This window comes from Strongylocentrotus purpuratus, unplaced genomic scaffold, assembly GCF_000002235.5.
Source record: "Strongylocentrotus purpuratus isolate Spur 01 unplaced genomic scaffold, Spur_5.0 spur5_scaffold_4, whole genome shotgun sequence".
NCBI classification, from domain to species: domain Eukaryota; kingdom Metazoa; phylum Echinodermata; class Echinoidea; order Camarodonta; family Strongylocentrotidae; genus Strongylocentrotus; species Strongylocentrotus purpuratus.
This window is the reverse complement of record NW_022145610.1, coordinates 14,138,840-14,162,988: the sequence shown is the minus strand read 5'-3', so window position 1 is coordinate 14,162,988 and position 24,149 is coordinate 14,138,840. Positions and strand designations below refer to the sequence as shown.

At 37.1% G+C, this 24,149-nt stretch overlaps 1 protein-coding gene across 1 annotated transcript in view; it reads right to left on the bottom strand.

Moving 5' to 3' along the window:
- LOC105438852 overlaps positions 1-24,149 on the bottom strand; it is a 61,710-nt gene that overhangs the window by 2,408 nt on the left and 35,153 nt on the right. Inside the window, exons 7-24 of the mRNA XM_030997451.1 lie at positions 22,135-22,482; positions 20,460-20,591; positions 19,881-20,012; positions 19,306-19,437; positions 18,538-18,663; positions 17,572-17,826; positions 16,810-16,922; positions 15,502-15,721; positions 14,486-14,602; positions 10,961-11,082; positions 10,454-10,600; positions 9,774-9,959; positions 7,126-7,554; positions 5,561-5,716; positions 4,478-4,593; positions 3,317-3,588; positions 1,649-1,715; positions 920-1,178 (exon numbers count right to left, since the gene is read on the bottom strand). Of these exons, the coding sequence (XP_030853311.1) occupies positions 920-1,178; positions 1,649-1,715; positions 3,317-3,588; positions 4,478-4,593; positions 5,561-5,716; positions 7,126-7,554; positions 9,774-9,959; positions 10,454-10,600; positions 10,961-11,082; positions 14,486-14,602; positions 15,502-15,721; positions 16,810-16,922; positions 17,572-17,826; positions 18,538-18,663; positions 19,306-19,437; positions 19,881-20,012; positions 20,460-20,591; positions 22,135-22,482 (3,329 nt within the window). The remainder of the gene's footprint in view (positions 1-919; positions 1,179-1,648; positions 1,716-3,316; positions 3,589-4,477; positions 4,594-5,560; positions 5,717-7,125; positions 7,555-9,773; positions 9,960-10,453; positions 10,601-10,960; positions 11,083-14,485; positions 14,603-15,501; positions 15,722-16,809; positions 16,923-17,571; positions 17,827-18,537; positions 18,664-19,305; positions 19,438-19,880; positions 20,013-20,459; positions 20,592-22,134; positions 22,483-24,149) is intronic.

Genomic DNA, 24,149 nt, shown 5'->3' with positions numbered 1-24,149 from the left:
TACATACATGACCCTTTGATCTTTGACATCATGACCCTAAAATCTACTCAGTTCATTGGCTCTGCAAGATGTCCAGAGTTAAATAGTAATCCATCTGTCAGTTCTAATGAGAATGCGTTCACAAGCTATTTTTGCATACATAATGAGCCGCATGACCTTTGACCTTGACCTCATGACCCCAAAATCTAATCAGTTCATCGGCTCTGCAAGTAACATACATGACAAAAGTTTGGCAGGAATTCATCAATCGGTTCTTCAGATAACGCGATCACGAGCTGTTTTTGCATACATAATGAGCCCTGTGACCTTTGACCTTTGACCTCGCGACCCCAAAATCTAATCAGTTCATCGGCTCTGTAAGATACATACATGACTAAAGTTTGGCAGGAATCCATCAATCGGTTCTTCAGATAACGCGATCACGAGCTGTTTTTGCATACATAATGAGCCCTGTGACCTTTGACCTTTGACCTCGTGACTCCAAAATCTAATCAGTTCATTGGCTCTGTAGGATACATACATGACCAAAGTTTGGCAGGAATCCATCAATCGGTTCTTCAGATAACACGATCACGAGCTGTTTTTGCATACATAATGAGCCCTGTGACCTTTGACCTTTGACCTCGTGACTCCAAAATCTAATCAGTTCACCGGCTCTGTAAGATACATACATGACCAAAGTTTGGCAGGAATCCATCAATCGGTTCTTCAGATAACGCGATCACGAGAACGGGACGTACGTACGGACGGACGGACAACCCAAAAACATAATGCCTCCGGCTACTTCGTAACGGAGGCATAAAAATCTAAAGAGGTATTGCTGGTGTATGTAATTATCCTCATTGAGTTTTCAAGATACTTCTTAGAAGTGATAAATACCAAACATGAGTTATTCTTGAAGCTAGTTGGCTAATTTTACCTGACTAAATGTTGGAATCAAAAGAAGATATCCAGCGACCCAGGTCAAACCGAGCACGAGCAAGATGCAGATCGCGTTCTGGACGCGTACTATAGTCTCCCGACGTTCTGCCTTAGCCTCTTTTTTCACCCGACCAGCGAAGTTGGCTGACCGGATCAATTGTTGAACCACCAGGATGAAGATGACGATGTTGATGAAGAGGATGATGGACATGGGAATCAGGAGACCACCGATTTGAGCCCAGAATTGTAGAAAGCATCTATTGATAGTAAATATGCATTTTGTAAAGTGACTGAATTATTAAAGTCAATCAGTACTGACTATCTTAGCGACATTTATACAAAATCTTCAGAGTCCTTGAAACATTTTAACTCATAATTTGACATTGTAAATAATTTTGCATTATTGATTTTGGCAAGTCCAAGCTTTGTTGTCCCATGAGTTACTAACAACAACTGAAATGTTTGTATGTGTGGTGACTGCATTCACTTGGTGACCTTTCTAGAGCTTGGATCACAACACATACCCACGAAAGTGATATCGAAATACCAATTTCAGATCACAATTGCAATCTTGCTAACTCATGAGATACCAAATTACCAAATGCCTATAAACTAGATTAAAGTACAGAAACGTGATTTTGCTGAATCCGAAATTTGAAGATCATTAGGTATGCTTTATGCTATGCAATCCAATATTCCAGCTAAACTGTCAAGCGGTACCACTTACAGATCATCATGGGCGTATGAGTCTCTAGCAATAGCTCCAGTAAGAACCACGATAAGTGCAGGAATTCCTGAAATGACATACATGTATAAGGAATTACATTTTATAATCATTCATAAATGATAATACACCTAAATTGGCTATGGGCTCATTCCTTTCTCCGTTTCTCTAATAGGCCTACTCATGTTATTGTTGTACTGTCCAGCTCACAAGTTTTTACTACGGTTATGGTGCCACAATAATTATTTTAAAATTGAATAGATATCTTGATTTTTATAGTCTCTGGGGTTTAGAGTCTTCTTCGTACGAATCGCAAGCCATGTTTAATACTTATAATGAGGAAAATAACATAAATGACAACAACAACGAATCTATGAACATTGTTAAAGGGAACCAAAACCTTCATACTAAGTTACTTTTGTAAAGTTTAAGATATTTGAAAAAAATTAGTGAAAATTTGAACAAAATCGGGCAAGGAATAAGGAAGTTAGAGCTTTTTGAAATGACTAGTCACTAGAGGACGGTATTCAATTTGATGACATCATCTGTGGACAACTCTCCATGCCTTTTGTACATCAAATTTCATGTTTTTCCTTCTTTCTTGTGATTGAGATAATCTACTCCCCTGAAAGCAAGATATAGAATGCAAAATGATATTCTACTTCATATGTTATGAAGTCGGATCAAGAACACAAATAAATAGGAAGAAAACGAAAAAATTGTGAAATTTTATGTACATGAACAAAAGGCATGGAGACTTGTCCACAGATGATGTCATCAAATTGAATACCGCCCTCTAATGACTAGTCATTTCAAAAAGCTCTAACTTCCTTATTCCTTGCCCAATTTGTTCAAATTTTCACTGATTTTATTCAAATCTTTTAAACTTTACAATAAAAGTAACTTAGTATGAAGGTTTTGGTTCCCTTTAAGCTATGGTCACAACACAAAAGAGTAGCCTGCTCGGTGGCCGGGCTGCAAGTTTTTAGCCAATTTCGCCCAGGCACCACTTATTTTTAGGGCATCACTTGGTCGCGGAGTTACAATTCGGCGGCGCCTGCTCTTTTTTTACTCGCCGCCCAAAATACGATCGATGGCTGGGCGGTTGCCGCCTGGAGATCAGTCGGTCACTGTGCGGCAAGTTCAAAATTAGTCGGCAGCCTTTGACCTAAAATCGCTCACCGGCGAAAGCTCGATTAACTCGGTGCCCTGGCGGCGACCGCCCGGCCACCAAACATATTTTGGTGCCCCGCCGATCATTTGCCGGCCGCCGCGCAATTTCTTTAAAATGAGCCCCAGGCCGGTGGGAAACCGCTCGGGAAGCGGTAGGTCATCAGTCGGTCACTGCCGGGACGCCGCCCTGAGAAGCTCCCCGATTTCGCCCAGTTCGGGCGACCGAGCAGGCTACAAATCGGTCGGTCGCCGCTCTGGGTTGTGATCATAGCTTTAGATGATGTCTGTTGGACTATAGTCCGTCGTAATGTGATATAACAATGAATATAATACACTGCCAGTTTTGGAATTATTTTGTTCTTTAGAAAACAGAGACAAGTAAATATTTCCTGTGTTATATGAATAGTATAAGAATTATGTTTGATCACCCATTCATCATGTTTTTGATTGCCGAAAGGTGATTGCAGAAAAAAATATTCATGGAAAGAAATATCTTACCCCATGCAGCTAAGAAAGCCTTGATCATAAACTTCTGGATGTAGGTGTTAAAGATCTTCACAATGATGAGGTAAGTGTTGTACCCTTCCACACCCATCCATGCAATGGAGGACAAAACGAAGTAGTGGACTAGGGCCGTCAGGAACCCACAGGGTCCAGCTTGGACCTCACGAGAATCCAGGGAGATCATGATGGCAAATGTCGTGTAGAGACACAGCAAGGTCAGGCACAGACAGATGAAGATCTGGCTAGTCTGTTTGGTCCTCAAATCCCTATCAAAATTGCAACATTAAAATAAGGTTATGAAAGCGTTGAAGCAATGTTGTACCATACATGTGCAGGTTTACCATCGCTTTATTAGTAACACAGAAAACAGAAATGTCAAACATTAAGAAAAAATGAAAGTTAAGAGGAAAATGTTTGCAAAATGAAAGAAATTCTGTGATTGTGCTCAACTTATTTGCATCTACCTCTCCTATTTCATACTGGGCACAAACCCCTAGAATTGCCACGCGTGTTGAATAAAGTTAATCCGGGTGTAACTAAATCAGGACGATGTCAAAGTGGAAATAGATGTACGCCTAAGATGGTCTAAATGAATATGGATTCTGTTTTATATGCAAACTGCACACCAAGAGGCAGAGGATTTGATTTACGAAGTTGATAGAATATCAGTGTATATTGTTTAATATTGATATGATACAAATTAATATTGTAACCTATTTGTGACCCTCGTCACACCGCCCCTATATCACCAAGCAAATAATCATATTATGGCTGTTTCTCTTTTTCTTCTTCTTCTTCTTCTTCTTCTTCTCCTCCTCCTTCTCCTTCTTTTTCTTCTTCTTCTTCTTTTTCTTCTTCTTCTCCTCCTCCTTCTCCTTCTCCTCCTCCTTCTCCTCCTCCTCCTCCTCCTTCTCTTAGGCCTACTTTCATGAACTGTACATTGTTGATTGTAATTCTCAACAGCCCTGCTGGTTCAAACAGAAGTGATACGGAATAGAACCGTGCTCCAGATTTATACGTATTTCACAAAACGTTTGATTCACAGATACTTTCAAACAAAATCAGGGCATTTGAATTTGACCAGAGAATAAGTACGTATCCTGTCTCCTTTGTATTACATTAATGATTGCATATATCTTTTCTCAGTGGGCTCACTTGTTCCACAGGTAGGTTGCCAATGTGACAAGAAGACTGAAGATAGAAATACAGCAGCCAATATAAGTCAGGATGTTGTATGCCTTGTCAAGAGGGATCTCCTTTCTATGGATATCCTGTAACATGAAAGAAATGTGTGCCCAAACGGAAACATCTTCTTTGAATGCTCAAATAAAACTGATTATTTATCCATCAGCTTTCATAAAGTCTATGTGTTGTTAATTGAAAACTGAGAAACTGGGAATTCATTATAATAGAAAGTGGTGTAACTTGATATTACTGCCGGGAAAAAAAAAGAATGTCAGTTTACTACCTTCCACACAAGACAACACACCTTCAAACTTTTTTTGATCTCAAGAGTGAGAATATTATTCATACCCAATTGAAGACCAGCTCTACACTCCATCGTTCTTCGGCAGTTTCGTTGACGATCAGCCATGCACAAAGAAGACGAGGGACCTGATGCGTGGCTGGTCGTCAATGAAACGAAGTCTTTTGTCAACTATGTTTGTTGCTTTGGCAGGCAGCCAGTGAAAACGAATTTGTTTAATAAAAAATTATGGAAATGCAAGCATTACTTTAAACAAACGTAACTTTGTTATTCCTAGCACATTTTTCCTAATTGAGGTGTCATATGAAAGGGCAGAAGATGAACTTTCTAGAAATGGGATTTTCTCTTTGAAAGTCAGATACCGCCCGCCAAATGACTTTTTGGTACCCTCTCTTTGAATTGTTTGTAATCACTCATGCGTGAAATATGCATCATATGAGTTGCATCAAATGAAAGAGGAGGATATAAGCTGTACAAATATGTGTCATTTATTAATTATAATTGTGATTAAGTTATGTTAAAACCTCGATAAATCTCGGTTTTGTTTTTTTCTTGGACGCACTGTATAGTACAAAGACCATATTATTTAATCCGTAGGACCAACTTTATCCCTGTTTCATCAAGAGGATTATCACGCTATAGCTCTAGTAACCTACTGCATTTAGTTAGTCGGGTTATAGTTGTCCGGGGAGTATTTAAATGGTGAAAATGTGTATACATGTGTAATAATTGCCTGATTGCTTTTCACTGACCATTATAACAGCGAAGTTGGTAAGATGATCACACGCACAGCGCACGCTCTCCTCATCATCAGATGATGTGAATCCAGAAACAAGAACACACCCATCTTGGGACCAATCTGCCTGCTCCTCATCCCAGAATGAACAATTGGGATTCATGTATCCAGGCTACACAACAATAACAAAAGAAAAGCAAGAATTGCATAGACCTACAATACAATTTGTTAATAAGGCATGAAAGAAGACTGAATGGTAATTTTGATTGGTTTAGTTTAAAAGCCCATTTATAATGAGGGAAAAAAAAAGAAAATAGATTGAAATACGTATAATGTTTAACATTAAATTGTAATATAATCCACTATAGTATTAGAATTGCTGATAATTTTCACTTGCCACTTGTACATACAACTTCATATAAACATTCACTGATGTATAATGGACCTTGCTTCTGGAGTGCTGTACCATGTGAAATACGTGAATTGAAATTTGTTAACACTTTATTAAAACGTAAATACAAACAATATTGGATGGACCTATATTGATGGTAGCTAAAAATTTCAATGGTTGTTAAATTCATTATATTTTACATGTCATTGTTATTTGTTTTACTTGTTATTATAGCTTAAATTAAATCATGAGACTTTTTATATCTAATTATTTGGTCAGCCGCATATAAGGACCACCTGCTACCATGAAGCTGTTTTTTTTTATTGCTTGGCAAAATAACTAGAATTGATTTGAACTGAATATATGAAAAAAACGTTATTCTGCCCCCCTCCCCCCCTATGATCTCGGCCGTCGAAAGTCCGATGAACGCGAAAATTTACATGTTTGTAGATATTTACGTAAGGAACAAGGTGGTATAATTCGTTTTTTCCTAATATGCAAATTTTGTTGTTATAGCCTAATTAATTATGCAAAATGCTAATTTTATGCATTTTACAGAAAACTCTTTTTATTTGTCTGTAGACTTGTGAAGAATGTTGAAAATGTATTGAATAAATGTTTCCTTCATCTCTAATTCATGAGGTTACCTTATTTTTATGATATTTGAAAATGCATAGGTTAATTTGCATAAATTATGAATATGCATTCATGAATATAAAATCTAGAAATATACAGGGAACTAGAATCTTTACAAAAATTGTCAGACTCCACTTTTTGAATGTTAATTGAAACCCATTATTCATATGAAACTTCTTTTCTAACACAAAATAGTTATTTTGATGTAATTAATAATGTTAATTTATGCAAATTTGATGCAATTTTCAAATATTTATTTTCTTTTGTATTTTATTGTTTTTTATTTCTGATTATATCTATTGTTTTATTTCTAATGTATTCTTTTGTTTGGAATACATCAAGTTACTTTGAGAAACATATAAAAGCAATTTGATATCAATTCATAGTATTCACATTTCTGCTTGTACATGAATATATGCAATTATAGCATATTTTTGATGACATGCGCATACTAATGGTTATGTAACACCTTACAGGTATATCCGATGTCGACGAAAATGTCCCAGGCCCCCCCCCCCCCAGTACAGTAAGGGTTAAATTGTTATGGGTCTTACCATTATCGTTGTGAAGGTAAAGTTGATGGATTCGGTCAAGGCTGCTATATTCCCTTGACCAATACTGAGAGAAATCACGGGAGAGTTAGCCGATCGATTGAAGCCTTCATTATCCGCACTCAATGTGCGCAATGATTTAGAAATGAACAGGGCTGGAGTTGAAAATACATTGAAGTTGACCCGAACGTATCCACTACTGCCATTCGACTGCGATCCCGAGAGTGGGGCCGTGGACGAAATGATGGATGAAACTGAAGGTGGGATGTTGACCTGAGCAATAGTGTCTGGTCTGGTAGCAATGTTCTCATCGCGGTCATCTTGGGTCGGAGCATTGATGGTAATATTGGACTTGGTCAGGTCTGAAAGACTGGATCCAGCTAGCGAAAGCACAAGACCACGCATTATGTCCTCAGCAGGTACACTCTGGACCTGTTATTTGAATCAGAACTTCATTTATCATTATTATTGTTATTATCATATTTTGTTTACATTAAGACTATTATTATCATTATCATTATTATTGTATTTTTATATTTTATTCATTAACAATAATATCAATATTTAAAAAAAAAAATTATAATTATTAGGTGGTCTGTCGTAGACAGATCACCTGATTTCGTCAGAATTTTCTTTCTTCTTCATTTATTTATTTATTTATTTATTCTTTACTTTTATTTCTCCCCCTTTTTTGTTCCTAGGATAACTCACGATCGGTTGTGTTAATTACTTTCAATTTTGACACCGTTATAGGTCATTGTCATAAGACGTGACAGGAACATTTTCAAGGTCATCAAGTCTTCATGACGTCATCCAGGCGCCATTTGGTGAAATCACATTATCCATCATATCTTCATGACGCGTCATCAAAGGTCGTTCATATTCATATCACATATACTTCAGGTCAAGGGTCAACAGGTCATGTCATCAAAGGTCAAATAAAGGTCATGACCTGCGCGTACGTGCGCGTCAAAATTTTAAAATGCTCAAAATCACTTAACTATTAAACGAGAGTACGAATCAGGTCATTTTAAGCATTTCGAGAAAAAAACGTGCACACGCACAAGCGTGCGCGTTTTCGCGCGTCATGACATTTTGCAACGTAGAATCGCCGAATTTACTCAGTCATCATATTTGGCACATTTTGGCGCATTTTGATACCTTGTTTACCTGTTTGTGAACATTAATAACGGAATGAGCATCCGTTTAAGATACATGTACTTGCGTGAGAACTCTTGTAATACATAGCATATATGGGCAAAAACATACCTATACAAAATCCATTGTAGCTCTTCAAGATGCCCGTTGACCCCTAATTTCATTTTCATATTTGGATAGAGTTTGAATCGTAGATACGATTTCATGTCTCATTTGACCCTCAATGAACTCATGACGTCATCATAATGGCCTCTGAACTCAAAATTTCTATTTGCTTATTATGACGTCAGCATATTTTTAGAACATTGATTGTATCTCTGTAAATATTGATTGATTTCCCTCCGAATTTGGATATGTTCTAGCTGAGACAATTTTCTACGAGTACAGTTATCACGATTTTCATTTTGACAAAGGCATCATGGCGTATTTTTGCGATTAAAGGAGGCATGTCAATTTTTCACATTTTGCGTGTATTCTCTACGGGACATGACTTTTTCTCACAACTGGATTCTACATTCCCGTCTTTCGCAAGCAATATCATCGCGATCATCATGATCATCATTGTTTATATGTCTATATAATTTCTCCCATTCTCAAATCTATCATAAGAAGTGAAGACAGTCCACCTAATTCATCCCCATGAAGAATTAAATTTCTAGTTATTATTATTATCATTATCATCTAAAAATATAGAACTGGGGGAGGGTACCTTTGCTCATGCATAGCCTTTGCTGTGAAATGTTCTCCCTTGAAAGCAGATCAGTTGAGGTGTTCAAAATTGATCTAAAATCGTTTCTATTTGGATTGGAATATAATTAATTGTTCCCTTTTATTTAATTTTTCTGTAGTTTGTATAAAATGCAGATGCTTTTTTGTGATTTCTCCTTCGCACTAGTACACCATGAGTATTTGATTTCAAGTGCCTTTCAAGCCTTACAAATTGAAGATTGTAATCATTATCATCATCATCATTGATTTTATTTGTATTATTGTCATCACTATCATCAATAATCTAATTATTATTAAAATTATTAATATCATTATAAAATATTTCCATTAGTTTTGTCATTATTATCACTATTACTATTATAATTATAATTGTTATTCATATTATTATTATCATTGTTATCATTATCATAATTATTATAGTTATTATAATCATCATTATTGATGACGATTGAAAATGAGGCGATTAGCACCATGCACAGACGTTCAAGTAAGGCTTCCCCCAAATTAAAAATGTGCACAAATAATGATGTTGCTTGGTAGATCTTTTTTTAAATGAAAACAAATATGGTGAAAGTGTCGCGCCTTGTTGGACACCAGATAGAATGAGACGATAATGGACGAATGGCAGTGTCAGTTTTGTTTTTTCAATTCTTTTCATTTTGAATATCCATGTCTACAATTATATAACTTGGACATGAAATTCTATATTATAGTGGTTGAATCAAACTATTTTTTCATAGCCTACGATATCAATGTAAAATCACCTGTACGGCTACATATGGCTGCTGAATGTTGAGCATCTCACCATCGGCAACCTCAACACGACTGATTTGTTCCTCAAAAGCCTGGACAAATTTACTTATTGCCCCACCATTTTCCTCTGCGGCTTCAAGTTCCTCTGTGTCTACCTGAGCTATATTGCTCACAATACTTGTTATAGACTCTGTTACCTGTCAATTCAAACACAAAATATGAAGATGATTTAAACTATAGTAGGAGAAAAATGCCAAATCTTGAAAGTCAAACTGAATGAAGATAGGGTATTAAATAACATGACAGCCTTAGCACAGCTGTTATTCTAAAGCTGTTACACAACTTCTGGAAGAAGCAACTGCCAAGGGGTCAAAATATATGAAAGGACAGTGACAGGCCTCAATCAGTCATAGAACTAATAAATTATAATGCAAAATGATTTTAAAAAAGAGCTTGATACGAGGTAAGGCTCTAGTCAATTCTCTATTCACAGTAGTTTAGCTTTAATGCGTCCAATATTGTTAAAACTGGTTATGGGATTTCCTTCTTTCACATATTTGACAATTGCATACATGTATCAGAGGGAAGACTCAAATTTCTTCCCCATTAGACAATTAACGTAACATAATAAAATTCATCAACAATCGCAACTTCAAATTCAAAAGGATTAGTCTTGCATCGTGCAGAATACCTCTTCACCAGTAAGATTTAGCTGCACAATGTTGGATGTTATCTGCGCCACAAACGAGATGTCATCTGATGTGATATCTTCGATGTTGGAAGTAACAGCTGATATTTGATGGCTCACCTCACCTGCGTTTTCTTCATCTACAATTACCTAAAATTCGAAGGGAAAATATAATTACAGCATGTATATGTTGAGTGATACGACTTTCACTCCTTAAGGTAACATAAAATGTTGAGTAAGAACGGAACATGAATGTTTATTGTGTAAAATTTTTCACAATACTCTGTACAAATGTACACAATACTTAGTATAAAAAATTAAAGTACCAAATCGGGTAAAATCTATGCAATGATAGGTCATCTTATACATATATTTTATTTTTTATATATTTTTTTTCTTCTTCAGGTTGTAATGATCAGTGGTATCTACAATTTACAATTGAATTACATATGAAGGTTATTAAAAAGCATCTTTTCAATGATCGAATTAAAAAAAGAAAATTCCAAAAACCTGTGCAATTTCAGTGAGAATATCTGTGACATTTCTAAATGGTCCGCAATTATCCACAGGTTGCCATTGGCTCTGGGTAATACCATCGCCGATACACAGAGCCCGTCCAATGGGTTCATTAGCTGTTTGGTACAAAAGGAAATACACATATTTATATATATATATATATATATATATATATATATATATATATATATATATATCAAAAGAACACTGGCATACAATTATTACCATACACAAAGAAATAAGGAGACGTAAAAGTAAAGGGTGCCAGGTAGAAATGTCAGAGGTAAAAATGTCGGAGGAAAAAATGTCAGAGGTAAAAATGTCAGAGGTAAAAATGTCAGAGGTAAAAATGTCAGAGGTAAAAATGTCAGAGGTAAAAATGTCAGAGGTAAAAATGTCAGAGGTAAAATGTCAGAGGTAAAAATGTCAGAGGAAAAAATGTCAGAGGTAAAAATGTCAGAGGTAAAAATGTCAGAGGTAAAAATGTTAGAGGTACAAGCAAAAAAAAAGAGTGCCGTCATAATATCTCAGCACTTTTATCACACAGAATGTCAAGACGTACAGTTACTGCATGGGCTAGTCTATTATATTCCTTTGTTCCATAATGTAAATGTTATAAATGGCTGTGTTGTATTTCGTACATGTCCTGAGGATAATACAATGTGGAAAATAGATTTTGAAATTTAATTGTTTGTGATCAGGCTTGCATATATATTATGTATGAATGTCTAACATTTTTTGAAATTTTGAATTGGTTGATGTGTTAATGTTTGTGAAACGGACCGGTTTGGCCGGTGCCAGCCTACAACCTAGCCCGTGTAACGTTCCAGAGACGAACAAAGTCCAAACGAAGAAATGAAAGTTCTTGACAAAAGTCAAGTGTTAAAGTGAGTAGTACATTTAGTACAAATAATTACATATAATCACGAGGAATCACGAAAAGTTACATATATAGGCTGGGCGCCCCGAACTCTGCTAAAGCTTTAGCACCTCATGGCGGCAAAGGAAGTGGAGTAAAAATGAGAAAAAACAAGAAGTCGCCCGAAAAGTGAAAACTCGCTCCGAAAACTAAAAACCCGCTCCAAAAAGTAAAATACCGTCTCGATTCAGAAGCTCATCGCCATTTTAAACCCTCCGACACGTGTGACCCCTTATAAGGGCGTGTCACTATGACACATTGCGTCAAAATAGTCCCCGGCACCATACACACCCATGTCGAAAGGAACTTTATTAATTTTGCGAACTTAACCTCCAGAGTTGAGCTTTCCGGCAATCAGGCGCGGATCCAGGATTTCTTAGGGGAGGGGGCCCAACTTTTTTTTTTTGCTCCCGAAAATGGCACCGGACGAAAAGTCGCTCAGTGGGGGGGAAGGGGTAGTGAGCACTATTTTTCACCGTATTCGTATGTATTTGTTTGGGCGTGTCGTTGGTGATCGAGGCTCGTGCCTTTATTTGTTGCCGCGCTTTTGCCATCTCCGCTCCTATTAGGTCAACGTCATGGTTGTGTGGGTTGGCTGTGTGCGGTTGGGCCCGATTGAGATCTGTTTTTAAGGTTCCTTTGCACCCACGTGTACGCCTCACACACTTCCAAAGAATGGACACCTTGCCCTCAAATACTTGTGTGTACATATGCCCCTCATAATCATAATGACCTTCATTCCACCCTTATTTGATGCAATTACCTCCATCGCATGTCGTTTGTCCTTTTTGATATCTATACATTCATGTCCAGGGAATAATTGATGCCCATTGCTGTTCTCCAAGACTATTTATACCTCAATAGTAATCCACAATAAACTTTTTTGCACATCATTATATAAATAACGATGTAACTTAAACCGAACCTCTGCAAAGCACGCGCTCCTTTGGAATGTGATGGTGCGGTTGGCATTTAAAGATAAAGTTGAGTTCTGGTCTTGCGATTGCATTGTGAAAGAAACGGTGTGGAAGCAATCAGAAAAGGTTGATCATCTAGCATAAACATGTAAGTATTGGTGTGTAGTGCAAGGTTTTGGAGTCATCAAAATGATAACAACTTTGGCCCAGTCTTGGTAAAGTAACAAGCACTGTACACAGAAAGATATTGATATGGGACTACACAAACATATGGCATTCAAATCAGGCCTCATTTTAAAGCTGTTACTTGTCATATCTGGGATAATTATGAAGTCATTTGAAATAGATTTTCAGGGAATATCTTTTTTCTTTGATGTTCTTCCACACTTGCATAATAAGAATGATAACAAACGCTCACAAATTATTGTTCACCTTTCCCAAGAACTCAACCTTCTCTTTAATTGATGTAACATGGGCGGCTTTCTGCTTTGTATCGGAGTAACAAAGCTGCTTATTGATTTTCTCCCAGACTATTTTATACCGCAATAGTAATCGACAATATTTTATTGCAACGCGCGCACTTCGGGAATGTGATGGGTTAGCATTGATAACATGGCTTTCTGCTTTGTTTCAGAGTATCAAAATACCAAGCCCACAAGAAAGTGGAGTTGTTGGAAATATGCATTTATTGAAAATTACATATAATAGTAGTCATTGCCACGTAGTTAAAATGTCCAAAAATCTTCAAAAGTGAAGGAGAAGTGGGGGGGGGGGGGGGGGGGGAGGTTCATAGATATCTGATCCTATTTTGGGGGCTGTACTGACTTTTCTTTTCATTTAATAATTACACCATGGAGCGACAACTCAGCCTATAAAACATGGCCAAACTTCTCGATTTTAGAAATCTTTTTCCCCTGAAGTTTGCTTAATGTACCAGTACCATTTGCTTTTACAAAAGCATAATATACCGGTATAAATATTGAATAAGGCAGACTAATGGGACATGCATAGTTGCTACTCCGAGTTTCACGCCTTGCAAGCGATCATCAGACAACTGATAGCATTCTTCAAAGTACATGATTCCTCTGCAACCTTGGTACAAATACGCTCAAAATAAGACTTAACTAATACAATACCTGAATACAATATAATAAGAATTACTCATGAGTAATTCTAATTGTATTTTATTAGTTAAGTCTTATTTTAGGGGTATTTGTACCAAGGTTGTAGGATAATCATGTACTTTTAAGAATGCTATCAATTGCCTGATGATTGCTTGCAAGGCGCGAAACTCGGAGTAGAAACCATGTCCCATTAGTCTGCCTGCTCTGCCTAGGCATTGACCACTGTTCGGAAGGATATATAGCAAAGCATAATATAAGAGGAAGGGGGAGAGCAGCCGGGTCACCGTACCCGAGTAGAAAAAATACCCCCCCCCCCCCCCCCCCGTCTTCCTTCGGCAATAATCGGGGAAAATTAACAATTTGGGGCCGAAAGGTAAATAAATTTAGACTGGGAAAGTGGAAAATAAAGCAGCAGTGAAATAACGACTGCAGAATATCCCTCGTTGTTCTTTTTCGATAAGCCTAATATATAACCCGGGTGTAACCATAACAAACTTGCCACATGCCACATGCCTCGTCCACTTCCTCAAATAAAAAATGAATGACCATCAAAACCAACCTTGAGTAGTGTTGAAAGGACACATTCCTGTTGAATTGGCCCATGTTCCATTTTCACCCACTGGAAATTCGACTCTTTCAAACCGAGGAGAAATCCATGAGATATTCTGGCAAATAGCTTCACAAAAAGAAATTTTAAAAAAGCATTAAAAAGAAAAAAAAGCTTGAACAAAATTCAATTCAATTTTTGTTTATCTACAATAAAACTATTGCTGAGAAATGTGCAGATATTCATTTTTACTAAGAGGTGCCAAATGTTAAGGATTCTTAAACGTGTAGCAAGAAAGCAACTTGTTGAACTCGCCAAGGCGCCATGTTATAGTCGTGAAAGAGAGGGCGTGTCTTAACAACTCAAAAAACCGCCTTGTTCTAACCGAGAAGGCGATCTAGTCGCCTTCTCGATTTAAATAAGGAGCCTTAGCTAGTTTTAGGCCTTAACAAGGCGCCTGGTCAAGTGTTTGTAGTTGCCTTCTTGCATTTTCGTCTTAAACATGGGGCCTTGGCAAGTTAAACAAGTCACCTTTTCTCTGCACGTTGAATCTTCCATTCAATGCATAGATTTTGATAACTATAACCAAGAATGATAATTAAGGAGTATATATCAAATGAAGGGCCAAGGCAGCACAAAAATTGAATGACCTTGTGCGCGCACACACACATGCGCACACATGTGTATATATCTATATAGCTTATATAAGTATTATGCACATACGTGTGCGTGCGTGCGTGGGTGTGTTTGTGTGTATAACACTCTTGCATTTCGAAATACCTAGGGTACCAAATTCACATGCCAGTTCAGTGGCGCATTCAGCATAGCTCTACCCCCTTTGAAGGCCCATGTGAAATAAATGCTTGCAATGAGTAAAAACAGAAAGGCGAGACAAAATACGTTGTGACCCCTGGCTTTTCGCGTCCCCTACCCGACATCCCTCTATGGGTGCCCCATGTCCTTATACACAATGCTGGATATATATACACTGACTTTCAGAACTATATGTATATGAAAGAACTTGGTACCGTTATTTTGAACTGAAATGGTGTTGGAATCGAGAAAACCATTCGATTCATTGGCTAGACTCTCAAGAGAAAGACCGATAAGATTTTGTGTCTCCAGTGCCGTCATATTGGTCGGCTCGATGAAGATATTCATGTCAGCTTTGACGCTTCCTGGTCTTAGGGCTCTGCATACTACTGATACATCCTCCAACCCAGTACTGGTACGGAGGCCTTGCTCCACCTTTACACAGGTAAGAAACAACAAATAAAAAAGGTAGAACGTTTAATAGATATGTCCTTGTTTAAGACTGGTACTCTCTTGTAACTTCTTAAAGTATACGTCAGAACGGAAATTCGTAAGTTGATTTTACTTGTGGTAGAACTGCAGTTTGAATAAACTTCAAGAACTGAGTGAAAGTATCTGTATCATCTGTATGAACTGGTGCTGTTTAAGAACTGGGGTGGCTGTTTAAGAACTTGGGTGGCTGTTCAAATGTTGGGGCTGCTTTTGCTTGGATACAAGTGTATCATGATTTTTTTTCAATTATTAAAGAGAAGGTTGAGTATTGGTAAAGGTGAGAAGTAATTTGTGAGCTTACACATTTTGTTGCCTCAGTTTGGACATGTTGCAAAAATGTCATAGAAAAAAACTTTCCCTTGAAAATACTGGTTCTAATGGTTCACAACTCATCAAATTTAAATTGAAAGGCAAAAACCACGTGTGTCTCGCGCATCTCTGACCAAATTTATATGAATGTCTTAAAAGAGCATCACTGACTCAAGTTTGGTTGCACCTACGAACCATGTATTCAGAGTAGAAACTTAAAGCTTATAACCGGTACACCGAAAATGATACGAAGCAAGTATGGTCACAATAGAATAAACAGTTGCAAAGTTATCGAAAATATTATCGCTAGTTGCGAAGTTATTTGTCACAGGAGAGGCCAACAAAATAAGCTCTGACCTTATATTATTATGCAACCCTCGACAGCACCATAATATTTGTCACGACAGAGTCTAATTTTGCAGGTAAACTTTGACATTTTTTACAGGCGATGGAGGAAGAGTGCCTTCGGATCAGTTGCGTAGTATAGTCTGTACCACCGAAAGGTGAGACAATGATGAGAATAGCTGATAATGTTCATGTTACATGTACATGCAATCAGCCTTTAACAATTGCTGCTAGGAAAGTTGTTTCACAATGTACTCGCATTCTAGAATTAAACTGTACATTTGAAACCCAAAACAATATTAGGCCTTGCCTTGTAGAATATCACTGTAACGGGATCGGCATCTCAAATATGCACCAGTAATGTTGAGGATACTTACAAAGGTGCTGATGTTGAACGCCGTTTCTCCATAGAGTTTAGAAGTTTGGTCATAAAGCTCATCGCGGAATGAAATGGCAAATCTAGCATTCAAAACTTTTATATTGGTCAGATCTGAAAATACAAACATACATAACAAGAATCAATGGTAGATTGAGGGGAGGGCACAGGGGACACCCCCCCTCCCAGTGCCCGAAGAAGAGGAGGGAAATGAGGAAGAAAAATGACAGACAACTGAGGGTGAGGGGGGGGGGGGGGGGAAGCTTCATCAGATCATGTAAAACGGAACAGAAAAAACCTGATGATTATTTGCAAAGTTTAGGGACAAATGCCAATTTACACAGGCCACACAGATTTAATGCTGAGGACGTTTTAGTCATTAATAACGTATTTATTCAAAGCCTGCAAGCTCCATGCTGCCTGCATGAAACTTTTCGCAATAACAAGGGTATTCCATGCATTTGGAGGGCTCATATAAAAGCTGGCTAGAGTACACAGGGGGCGTTGTTGGGCGTTGTGGCGTGTGCCTGTGGTCCAGCTAACAAACTGATTCAACCGAGGACGCAGGTTCGAAACGGAGTCACGTCTTTCGGATGATGACGTTAAAGGTCGGTCCACAGATGTAAACAACCATATCTGATTGATACATGTCTGTAAAAACCCAAACACACACACATACACACACAGGTCACCTTGATTGAAGGATAGACATAACCCTAAATCTGGTTATTTTTCTTTTGTTGGCCTATTGCAAAGCTTTTACCTTTCACATATACAGATGCTGGCATCGTGTCTAAGGTTTCTCCATTTCTTCCTGAGCCTCGGCAGAAGTAATACCCGATATTACTGGGCGCGACAGACACGATTATCAAAGGATTCTGGTTTACACTGTTGGGCAAAAGGACATCATCTTTGTACCAGTGGTATCGCTTGACATTGTTGAAAGTGCATGTCAGCTCCACTCTGGCATTGATGTTGACTATCTGGCTTGACGGGTGGACAGAAACCTCCAAAGGAACTGCATTTCAAGGGGAATTTGAACATACGACAGTGAATGAGGTAATTTAAAAATCAATAATGATGACAACCATAGTAGTATAGTAGTAATAATGATAATAATATTAATAATAACAATAGTAATATTAACAAATACAATCAAAAACAATGATAATAATAACATGAAGAATCAGAAGAAAAGGAATACAAATTCAAATAATTATGATACCAATGATAGTAATACAAATATTAATAATGATAATAATAATAATATTTTTCATTGAATGAAAAATAATAATACCAATTCCCTACTACTGCTATTACTTCTACTACTACTACTACTTCTACTAAAAATGATAATTACAGCTACATTACACCAACAAAATAGTATTATGAGCCCTACACTTGCTATAAGGCCCTAATAGCATTTAAGGAATAAATTCCTAACATGTATCCATTTTCTACACCTGAATAGATAGTGAGACAGATAAGTAAAAGCTCCCCCCTAAAAACTTTTTTTAATATCCAGAGATGATGAAAAGATATTTGATTTACTTATCTAGAAATAAAAAGTGGATCATTATTTCTGATGGCAAAACAATGAGTCGAATCGATTTCCAAGTTTAAGTTCCTCAGTATTCACCCGTCTTACGAAACGTTGTGAATCGTGGATTTGCATAACGTAACACCTTTAAGACACATATCTAAAAGTAAATCCAAATAAATGACTTACGAGTTGGTTCATCACAATAGATCCCCTCATAATGATCTTGGCATTCACACTCATACTGTCTTTGTCCAATAGGACTGCAGTCACCATTGACACACAGATTTGGTTGGGTGCAAGGATCAGTGTTACCTGTCAAAAGCAAAGTTTTAGTAAAATTGTAGTAGCATAGAATTTACAAATTAATGTTTGTAGGTTTATTCCTCAGTTTCCTGGGCAACATTGTCTAAAAATATTGTTATGATTAATTTACTTTTAAGATATGAAGGGGTAATCTCAAAGAAAAAATGCAAAGATTTAACCACTGACAACTTGGGAGCTCCAAATGTTAGCCGTTGCGAGAAAGACCATGATAATTATATTTTCCCCAAGGTTCATTTTTGCTAAAGATTCTATTTATTTTCAAGTACCATTAGTTTCCTTTAACTCTTACCATGCCACAGGGCTAATCCCCATTGTGCCAAAGCCCCGAATCCCCCCATGCCAGGTTGTTTTGGAGATAATCTGATTAACGCGATGGTTCTATGAATAGCGAGTGCAAAATACACAGCACAGTCCAATTAGCATGGACAAAGCAGCATAACGGATAGCGTGCATGCAGCCATATGGCAGGCTATGAGTTAAACCAAAATACTACGGTATTTGATTTATACAAATTAGAATCCAAATATGATCAAATATATTTCTATATTTTAATTCAAAGCATTCTGGATCAAAAGATTTTTAAAAATGTCAGTATAAAAAGGTGACACTAATTTGACATTGCATCCTTACCATTGCAACTAATGCCATCATTGCTTAATTCATATCCAGGGTTACATGAACAGATGTAAGAGCCGGCTGAGTTCATACATATTCCATTTTCAGAATCACAGACCGATGGATTCACAAAGCATTCCTCAATATCTAGGAAAGATAAACATTTTTTCGACCATAGCAGTCAAGAATTTCTAATGGTCTAGACGAATCAGTTTTCCTATTTAATTGGCAACAATTATTTGTATCTCCACTCTTTCATAGGGTCAATAAGCAAAAACGGATGTTAAATGAAAGTATGTAATATCGAATGAAAGCTAAGAAAAATGTACGAGATACTGCCAATTTGTACACGAAGATAGTGATTATGAATTTCACTCTCCATCGCTAATTTGGCAAGTTAAATGTCTATTTCAGATAAATTGCTTATTATTACTGGCACAGTGTACTGTACTGTACAGAAGTGGATTTAAATTGCTAGTGTCTTTTAGACTTCAAGATCATATACAACATGTTATCCACAGCATTCTGGATCATATCATTTTCAAAAGTTGTTACTAAAAGGTTTCACTAATTTGACATTACATCCTTAACATTGCAAGTAATGCCATCATTGCTTAATTCATATCCAGGGTTACATGAACAGCTGTAAGAACCCACTGAGTTCATACACAATCCATTTTCAGAATCACAGGTCGATGGATTCACAGAGCATTCCTCAATATCTAGGAAAGTAAACATTTTTTTCGACCATAGCAGTCAAAAATTTCTAATGGTCTAGATGAATCATCTTTCCTCTTTAATTGGCAACAATCATTTGTATCTCGCTCCACTCTTTCATAGAGTCAAAAAGTAAAAATGGATGTTAAATGAAAGTGTGTGATATCGAATGAAAGCTAAGAAAAATGTACAAGATACTGCCAATTTGTACACGAAGATAGTGATTATGAATTTCACTCTCCATCGCTAATTTGGCAAGTTCAATGTCTATTTCAGATAAACTGCTTATTATTACTGGCACAGTGTACTGTACTGTACAGAAGTGGATTTAAATTGCTAGTGTCTTTTAGACTTCAAGATCATATACAACATGTTATCCACAGCATTCTGGATCATATCATTTTCAAAAGTTGTTACTAAAAGGTTACACTAATTTGACATTCCATCCTTACCATTGCAAGTAATGCCATCATTGCTCAATTCATATCCGGGGTTACATGAACAGAAGTAAGAGCCGACTGAGTTCATACACATTCCATTTTCAGAATCACAGGTCGATGGATTCACAGAGCATTCGTCAGTATCTAGGAAAAGAAAACATAATCAAGTATACTATAATTATCCATTGCTCCTGTTTTTTGTACTTTCATATTATTCATTATAATCAATTTTTTTTTCTTCATATGCATAACCAAGCAGCTAGTTTATGTTATTTCATGATAACATATGATATGTCGTCTTGGACAAGCTGTTTTGTGAGAGCAGAACCTGTCTCAGGCAAATCTTATTTTGTATTAAAGGCCTGTTGATAAATGTTTAAGAATGATCAGTTAATTATTCAAAGGATGAAAATGTAACTATTAATTATTTTATGCCAATAATTTTTATTAGAAATGCAGACATCGCTGAGAGCGTAGAATTAATATTGGTAGATGATGGAATGTATGATATATATAATATACATAATGATTCATCCTCATAATTGTCACAGTTGTAATATCCATCGCAAACCAACGTCACTGACACGTTCATGTTCGATCCCAAACAAGGAAAGAAATCTAAAACAGAAAAATGATGATGTTTTAGGAGCATTTACTTACTTCTGATATTAAACATAATCTCTAAATAATAGTAAACCTGATCTATGTTCCTTTATGACAATTGAGATCAACTGATACATTTTCAGTTACAATTGATCTTGCACATAGACTATTGCATATGCTCTTTTGTGTTAATAGTTTTAATACTAGTTAATGGAAGGGAGCCTAACTTAATAGTAATGTTACGAAAGGCCGATGACATAGGTGGAAGGTAGGATACCAACTTATTGGAGATTCATGTCCCTGCAAATCTTGAATTGCAGTTTTTAACCTTCAGAAAAGCATACGCTCTTCTGGGTAATTGTCATCAAAGTTGGTGGAAATCTACTTCCCATGTCCTATTTTACATCTATCGATGTCACTGTCTAACAATAACGCCAAAATATTACCCGTATCAGACATCTGAGCTGGTCATTTACAAAACCGTATTGCCCTAGTTTTCACTAGCAGTGGGACCGGAGGGGTATATTCTTTGTATTTTCCTTGGTCTCCCTGCGCGTATTGACTTTGTGTTTAGAGACGAGTGAAAATATACCTTGGTATTTTCCACGGTCTCGCATCCGGGCATCTTGTATTGACCGCGTTGCATTTTCATTGCGCATCTAATGCGTACGAGAACCTGCATACTTTGCGCGCACTCTATTGTGACGTAATAATCACACCAAATACACACTGTTTGCAGTGTACCGAAAATTTTGTCAAGCACTGGACGCACAGTGTTGGTTTGACAAAGTTTGTTCAGTTCTTGAGATTGTCATGGTGGATTTCTGTATTTGCTACAGATGTCTGATTTGGATAACAATAAAAATATTGACTGGCTTTACTTTCGGGGGATATCAGAAATATTGACTGCGCTAAGACCATATTGCTCTCGTCTTTCGACTCGGGGCAATATGATCTGAGCTTGGTCAATATTTCTGATATACCCCTCAAGGCCAGTCAATATTATATAAATACAGGTTGATCAACACATGTTAGATATTCATATGTCATTTAAGTAAAGTCTGATTGATGCAATTAGACTCACTCAGCAAATCAATGGCAGTAACACGAACATCCATCTGTATTCCACTGTATTGCCTCCCTCCTATTACAGCAATCCACATCTCATCAGTACCTACATAGACATTATCAGGAGTGTCGCTGATGTATCCATGGATAGTTGTGATGACAGACTGTATGTTAGACGGATCGTGACCTGTCCCTACTTGGACTGTTTCATCCCCATAATCGAGATACAAATATTGGAACACAACTTGAAATCCATTTGTAGCATTTGTTTGTAGTAAGGTAGCATTATACAATCGTGGTGTGGAGGTGTATGGCAAGGAAATGAAATGTGATTCGCCTTCCGGAAGATATGTTGCTGAAGCACCTATAAGAAAGATTTTAATGAGAGAAGAAAGAAATGATTAAACAAAAGAAGAAATACCATTATCTCTTGCATCTTTAGATAATTCCGATCAGTTCCTCAACTAGAGGTTGCTAGATAAGCTTCATGATCTCGCACTGACTAGTCTTGGAGCTTCTTACCCCCCCCCCCCATACCCTATATCATCCATACGATATGACCCCTTTAATTTTCTTAGACCATTTAGGTCGTTTCCAAAAGGTTATCTGTCAGAATTCCCCAAAACAGAGACCAACAATCCAGGTTGGTTTTACTCCCATCTACCTCATGAACAAAATTGTGATTTGACGTTACAAATACAAACGTGTTCATATAAGATGCCCCTTATAAATGGGGGTATATTTCCCCTTAGAATTCCATTTTGGGGTGATATTGCACTAGCCTTAAACTTAAGAATATTCTCCTAGTATATCTAGGCTCTATGATACAAGCTGAAGTTGTTAAGAAAGTACTTAAAACTTAACTTTTTTATAGGTGTTTTCAGAAGTTATAAACTGTAAATTGTAGTAAGCATTAGCAGGACCTAGTCTTGCGCTATAGAAGAACAATATATTATCATTATTATTTTTGTTATTATTGTTATTATTATCAAAAAAAAATTATACATGATACAGTGGCTGCCCCCCCCCCCTCTTTTTCGAGTACCCCAAAAGTGCCCCTTTTACTGTGACACATGCTCTGTTTCCCTTCTAAAAAATGCCACTTTTCATCTCTGATAAGTGCCCCCTTTTAGGAATTAGGATACCCTTTTCAGCTCTGATAGGTGGCCCATTTCATTTTTGATAACTGACCTTATCCCTCATTATAATTGTCCATTTTTTATTTCTAATAAATGTCTGTTCCACTTTCTTATAACTGCCCCTATCCAAATCTGATTGCCACACCTTTCTTCACTTTGACAGGTGCCTCTATTGTTTTATATAAGTGCCCTTTTCCCTTCTTATGAACTCTCATTTTCCTTTTCTAATAAGTGCACCTTCCTCTTTTTCTTCAAATATGATAATTTTTCCTTGTTATTTTGATGTAATTTCCCTTTGATAAGTGCCCCCTTTATTTCTATATTTCCCACTGCTGTTTTCACATTGTGCCCTTTAGCTAAAGAGCAATATCTAGTTTCAAAGAAGCCAAGCACCCTGTCCAGTAACAAGAACTGTTTTTCCACCACCACAATGAAAGGCAGCATAGCTGGGCAGGGGGGGGGGGGGGGTGGTGGGGGGGGGGAGGGAACATCCCCCAAATTTTATTAGGTATCTAGAGAAGGTACATCTGATAGCTTTGATGACAAAGGTGGCACAGCTAGCTCATATGACCACCTTTAATATCAAGCTACTATCGAACTGATCAAAAATAGAGTATTTGCCATGGCTTTGGCAGCTCGCACCAAGGAATCCAATACCTACCCCCTCCCCAAGATCTTAGGCTTAATGCATGACAAAAAAATATTCCTATTCAACATCATGAAAGGCTGCTGTAGAAATTGAAGATCAGATAATTTCCTACTATAACCCTAAAGGAATGTGCATCAATACTACAGAAAATTGAATTAAAAGAAAATAATACCATGACCGGTAAGATGTGCTTCTCCCCAATCCTAAAATAAATCCTGTCTTATCCGGAAGATTCTGCACAAA